The sequence below is a fragment of the Zea mays genome, chromosome 8 (genome assembly GCF_902167145.1).
Source record: "Zea mays cultivar B73 chromosome 8, Zm-B73-REFERENCE-NAM-5.0, whole genome shotgun sequence".
NCBI classification, from domain to species: domain Eukaryota; kingdom Viridiplantae; phylum Streptophyta; class Magnoliopsida; order Poales; family Poaceae; genus Zea; species Zea mays.
The window spans coordinates 137,506,729-137,513,262 of NC_050103.1; the positions used below are offsets into that span (position 1 = coordinate 137,506,729).

The 6,534-nt window shown below is 52.2% G+C and overlaps 1 protein-coding gene across 1 annotated transcript; it reads left to right on the top strand.

Moving 5' to 3' along the window:
• Nucleotides 1-3,660: 3,660 nt before the first annotated feature.
• On the top strand, nt 3,661-6,180 carry LOC100191406 (uncharacterized). Its single transcript, NM_001136840.1, has 8 exons — nt 3,661-3,990; nt 4,080-4,139; nt 4,284-4,355; nt 4,441-4,562; nt 4,633-4,773; nt 4,874-4,981; nt 5,104-5,371; nt 5,510-6,180. Exons 1-8 carry the CDS (start codon nt 3,808-3,810, stop codon nt 5,894-5,896), a joined length of 1,341 nt encoding a protein of 446 aa, NP_001130312.1. The 5' UTR covers nt 3,661-3,807; the 3' UTR covers nt 5,897-6,180.
• The last annotated feature ends 354 nt before the right edge of the window (nt 6,181-6,534 follow it).

Genomic DNA, 6,534 nt, shown 5'->3' on the forward strand with positions numbered 1-6,534 from the left:
CTAGGGGATCCACATTTGATTTAATTGGTTATTCAGATGCCGATTGGGCGGGGTGCAAAATCAATAGGAAGAGCACATCGGGGACTTGCCCGTTCTTGGGAAGATCCTTGGTGTCTTGGGCTTCAAAGAAGCAAAATTCGGTCGCTCTTTCCACCGCCGAAGCCGAGTACATTGTCGCAGGCCATTGTTGCGCGCAATTGCTTTGGATGAGGCAAACCGTGCGGGACTACGGTTACAAATTAACCAAAGTCCCTTTGCTATGTGATAATGAGAGTGCAATCAAGATGGCGGATAATCCCATCGAGCATAGCCGCACTAAACACATAGCCATTCGATATCATTTTCTTAGGGATCACCAACAAAAGGGAGATATCGAGATTTCTTACATTAACACTAAAGATCAGTTAGCCGATATCTTTACCAAGCCTCTTGATGAACAAACTTTTAACAAACTTAGGCATGAGCTCAATATTCTCGATTCGCGCAATTTCTTTTGCTAAATTGCACACATAGCTCATTTGTATACCTTTGATCATGTCTCATTCATATGCTATGACTAATGTGTTTTTCAAGCCTATTTCAAACCAAGTCATAGGTGTATTGAAAGGGAATTGGAGTCTTCGGCGAAGACAAAGGCTTCCACTCCGTGACTCATCCTTCGCCGTCGCTCCGTGCATCTCTCCATCTTTTTGGGGAGAGTTCAAAACAAAAGGACTTCGTCTTTGGTACAATCTTCACTCATTTATTTATGACCAAAGGGGAAGAAAGTACTTCAAGGGCTCTAATGACTCCGTTTTTGGCGATTCATGCCAAAGGGGGAGAAAATATTTGCCCAAAGCAAAAGGACCGCACCACCACCTAATTTTAAAATTGGAGATTTTCAATTGGTAAATTTCAAATTGGTATCTTATTGTGTTCAAAAGAGGGAGAAAGTAGTATGTCAAAAATGATATATCAAAACCCTCTTGAACACTAAGAGGAGGATCTCATTTAGGGGGAGTTTTGTTTAGTCAAAGGAAAAGCATTTGAAACAGGGGGAGAAAATTTCAAATCTTGAAAATGCTTCGTAAAATCTTATTTATTTACCTTTGACTATTTGCAAAATAACTTTGAAAAGGATTTACAAAAGAATTTGCAAAAACAAAACATGTGGTGCAAGCGTGGTCCAAAATGTTAAAAAAATTAAGAAACAATCCATGCATATCTTGTAAGTATTTATATAGGCTCCATTCAAAGCAACCTTTGCACTTACATTACGCAAGCTAGTTCAAATATGCATTTCTATACTTGCTTTGGTTTGTGTTGGAATCAATCACCAAAAAGGGGGAGATTGAAAGGGAATTAGGCTTACACCTATTTCCTAAATGATTTTGGTGGTTGAATTGCCCAACACAAATAATTGGACTAACTAATTTGCTCTAGTGCATAAGTTATACAGGTGTAAAAGGTTCACTCTTAGCCAATAAAAAGACCAAGTATTGGGATCAACAAAAGAGCAAAGGGCCAACCAAATGCACCTCTGGTCTGGCGCACCGGACTGTCCGGTGTACATCGGACTGTGTCCGGTGCACCAGAGGACTCCAACTCAAACTCGCCACCTTCGGGAATTTCCAGAGGTGCTCCGCTATAATTCACCGGACTGTCCGTTGTACACCGGACAGTGTCCGGTGGTCCAAGGAAGAGCGGCCTCAGGAACTCGCCAGCTTCGGGAATCCGTAGCGGCTGCTCCGCTATAATTCACCGGACATGTCCGGTGTAACTGCGGGGCAACGACTAATTTGGCGCCAACGGCTACCTGCAGCGCATTAAATGCGCGCCAGCGTGCACAGCAGTCAGGCGCGCCCATTCTGGCGCACCGGACACTCTACAGTACATGACCGGTGCGCCACCGGACATCCAGGAGGGCCCAGAAGACAGTGCTCCAACGGTCGAATCCCAACGGCTTTGGTGACGTGGCTGGCGCACCGGACATGTCCGGTGTGCACCGGACTGTCCGGTGCACCATACGGCAGTCAGCCCCACCAAACAGCTAGTTTGGTGGTTAGGGCTATAAATACCCCCAACCACCCACCATTCATTGCATCCAAGTTTTCCACTTCTCAACCACTTACAAGAGCTAGGCATTCAATTCTAGACACACCAAAGAGATCAAATCCTCTCCAATTCCACACAAGGCTTTAGTGATTAGCGAGAGAGATTTGTCGTGTTCTTTTGAGCTCTTGCGCTTGGATTGCTTCTTTTCTTTCTCACTTGTTCTTGTGATCAAAACTCCATTGTAATCAAGGAAAGATGCACCAATTGTGTGGTGGCCCTTGCGGGGAAGTTTTGTTCCCGGTTTTTGATTTGAGAAGAGAAGCTCACTCGGTCGGAGGGACCGTTTGAGAGAGGGCAAGGGTTGAAAGAGACCCGGTCTTTGTGACCACCTCAACGGGGAGTAGGTTTGCGAGAACCGAACCTCGGTAGAACAAATCCTTGTGTCACACTCCTTATTTGCTTGAGATTTGTTTTTGCACCCTCTCTCCCGGACTTGTTTTTATTTCTAACGTTAACCCGACTTGTAGTTGTGTTTATATTTGTAAATTTCAGTTTCGCCCTATTCACCCCCTCTAGGCGACTATCAATTACGTAGAGGGAAAATCGAAGTCTGTCGCGTCGGACAGTTCGGCTAGGCCGAGGGATCTGCCGGCTTGACGGAGAGTCGATGCAGATCTAATTCCGCAGCAACGTCGAGGTAGAGCGTGCTGATAACGTGTTGAGAACTACGTTACCACGGATCACCAGATCCGCTCCCTTCCCTCCCATCAGCAGTAGAGGCGCAAGAAGATGTAGAGAACCCGTCTCCCTTCCCATAAGCACGACAGAGGAAACACACGAGACACTGGATATAGGGTTGAGCCTCTGACCTCTTTCTGATCTCTCTATTCCATATGAGAGGTATAGATTCTATATATAGAGACGCGATAGCCCTCAGGGCTATATTCGGTATTTGCCCACATCACCTTTCATTAGGGTTTCTCAACAGAAATGAGGACGTTTCGTTTCAAAGCTATTTTTTTCGACACTACACCTTAGAAAACATCTCACGCGCCTTTTGGAATCACAACGTGGTTAAATATGTCACTTGATAAGTATGCGGCTCTGGTGCTGGACCATGATCACGAGCATGCATGGTGTTGAAATTAAGACAAAAAAAAACCTCCCTCCGTCCAAAAGGAAACACAATTATAAATTCAAACAAAGATGATATTTCTTCAGTTGAACTGAGTTCATTTAAAATGGTACATAAATATATCTCATAATTAACCTGATAGTGTAAAGAGATTGACGGAGCTGCTATAAGGTATTTTGCCTTGAGTGTAAACAGTGTACAATGCATTTAAAAAAATAAACATTAAAATTGTTTGTTTGTTTGTTTGACTGGTTGGAAACCGGAATTACTCGGTAGTTAGGTTTTGAAGGCACGGGACGAGGCGTGCATTAGATCATTACTGCGGTCGATTCATCACCAGCAACATAATATTAATAAAAAAAACCCCAGAGATATTTCTTGATTTTTTTTGAGAGAGAAGAAAGACAGGACAGACAGAGAGAGGCGGAGAGGAGTGCGTGCGCGTCGATAAAAAGCCGTAAAGCCGTCGCCACTCTTTCCCCATTCCACGCTGCCTCGGCCGGCACCTACCTCCCCCACTTCGCCGCCGGCGGGTGGAGTCGGGCCGGAGCAGCCGCTAGCTCGCCTCTGTTACCCCAAAAAAGACAAAAAAAAATAAAGAGAGAGTACCAAGCAAGCCGCCGGCAGCTCGGGCAGCCATGGGGCACGGCGTCAGCTGCGCTCGCACGGGCGACGAGCACAACTACTTCCGCGCGGCGCAGGTCGGGGACCTCGACGCCCTGGACGCGCTCCTCGCCGCCGACCCCTCCCTCGCCCGCCGCGCCACGCTCTACGACCGCCTCTCCGCGCTGCACATCACCGCCGCGAATGGCCACCTCGAGGTGCCTCCTCACTGCTCTGCTCCTGACCCGTCCACAGCCTCTGGACCAGCCAACCACCTCGCTCACGTCTCCCCATCTCCTTCATGCAGGTGATGTCCATGATCTTGGATCACGGGGTGCCGCCGGACGCCGTGAACCGGCACAAGCAGGTGCGGGATGCCATCGACGCCTTTTCTTTCTTTCTCCTCCCCCTCCGCAACTCACAAGATCTCTTTTTTTTACCCACTTCAATCAAATCAAGGAGGACAAAAATCTCACCTTTACCCCCCTGCTCGTTTTTTTGCTCTATCCAGACGCCGCTGATGCTCGCGGCGATGCACGGCAAGATCGACTGCGCGCGGAAGCTCCTGGAGGCCGGCGCCAATGTGAGGAATCCGTCCTTCTTCCGAACGAGTGCGAGTGAGTGACTAGCTAAGCTAAACTAAACCAACCGCGATGTGTGCCTGGCAGATCCTGATGTTCGACTCCCTGCACGGGCGGACCTGCCTGCACCACGCGTCCTACTTCGGCCACGTCGACTGCCTGCGGGCCATCCTCGCGGCGGCGCGGACCACGCCGGTGGCCGACTCATGGTGAGACTGACCTTCGCCCCCGCCTTCCTCCTCAGCATGCCGCTCACTCGCTGCTGTGGAATCCTGGCAGGGGTTTCGCCCGGTTCGTCAACGTCAGGGACGACCGCGGCGCCACGCCGCTGCACCTCGCCGCCAGGCAGGGCCGCTCCGCCTGCGTGCAGGTGCTGCTGGAGAACGGCGCCATTGTCTCCGCCCTCACCGGCTCCTACGGGTAGGGTGCTCTCTGTCTTGCCTGCGCGCGCGGTGGGTCGGTCTCCTCTTGCTCAGTCATCCATGTATGATTGATTGATCGCTGTCCGTCGCCGCTGCAGGTTCCCCGGCAGCACGTCGCTGCATCTGGCCGCTCGAAGCGGGAACCTGGACTGCATCCGGAAACTGCTCGCCTGGGGCGCGGATCGTCTCCAGAGGGACTCAGCAGGGTGAGTAGTACTGTGTGTCTGACTGTCTGTTATGGGTTCCACTACATTTCGGGAGGGGGAGGGGAGCAGAGCAGCTGTCGACCGCGTCCCGACGTCGCTTTTGCTGGATCGAATGAATGCAGGAGGATTCCTTACGCCGTGGCGCTGAAGCGCAACCACGCGGCGTGCGCGGCGCTGCTGAACCCGTCGGCGGCGGAGCCCATGGTGTGGCCTTCCCCGCTCAAGTTCATCAGCGAGCTGGACCCGGAGGCGAAGGCTCTCCTGGAAGCGGCACTGATGGACGCCAATAGGGAGAGGGAGGAGAAGATCCTCAAGGGCATCACCAAGTATTCGCAGCCATCGCCTACTTCGCCTTGCGAGCACGATGCCATTGACGAAGCGTCCTTGGAGGTACGCGTGTTCATTCAGTGCTTTGTGACAATCCAATGAACCTTGATCATCATCATCATCATCTGGTGGTGCGTTGCTGGTAAATGAGGAACGGATGCATCACCCACCGACCCTTCCTTCATCTGTGCTGACTCACAGGCCAGCGACGGGGAGCTGTGCTGCATCTGCTTCGAGCAGGCGTGCAGCATCGAGGTGCAGGACTGCGGGCACCAGATGTGCGCGGCGTGCACACTGGCGCTGTGCTGCCACAGCAAGCCGAACCCGGCGACGCTGACGCCGCCGTCGCCGGCCTGCCCGTTCTGCCGCGGCAGCATCTCGAGGCTGCTGGTGGCCCGGGCGAGCCCCGACGCCGATGACGACGACAAGGCCGCCGCCGCCTCGTCCCCGCAGCTCGTCCGGCGGCGGTCGCACAACCTCAGATGGGCGGCGGCGACGGCGTGGACAAGCCCGAGCACGACCTGTGATCGGCATTTGATGCTGTGCGTGGCTGAGCAGACAGCAGAGCACGACCATTTTAAAAGCTGAAGCAGGCATTGCCACTGGCTTTCCAAGATGAGAGACATCACATCCAAGCGTGATTATCTACTGGAGTACTTGTAATGCATCCTCTTCTTCTCCCCCATGTCTGGTCTATTTTTGGGCGTGCTAGGATGGACCTGGCCGGCGCGATATGGTTGAGCTGAGCTTGAGCCACCGACATGTGTGTAAAACTGTCGGTCGAGAGAACACGCAGAGTGGAACCGGCGATGTGCACTGGACTTGTGATCTGGACTCTGAAGGAGGCATTGCATGTTGTAGGACAGCACAGCAGCAACAGTGGTACCGGTCGGCAGGCAGGCAGGCAGGCTCCGTGAGCGGTGCTCCGGCCATGGCCGTCCGGCGGTGGCAGCCAGCCAATGGTCCGTGACCGTGATGCACGCAGGAGCGGTGCATGGAGCAAGGCTCAGAGCAGCCGCAGTTATTGTGTGCCAGTGTCGTACAAGCGCTGCTCACACCACAGGCAGCAGATGCATGCCGTCACTGACCAGCTGCTTTCCTGCAAGATCTTCTCGGGAGCTATGGTCGGTCAGGCATGCTGCAAAAGCTTGACCCCTTGCCAGGAAGGAAGCAGAGATAACCCATCCCTACCTCCCTCGACGTCGACGAGATGGCTATCCGTTTGG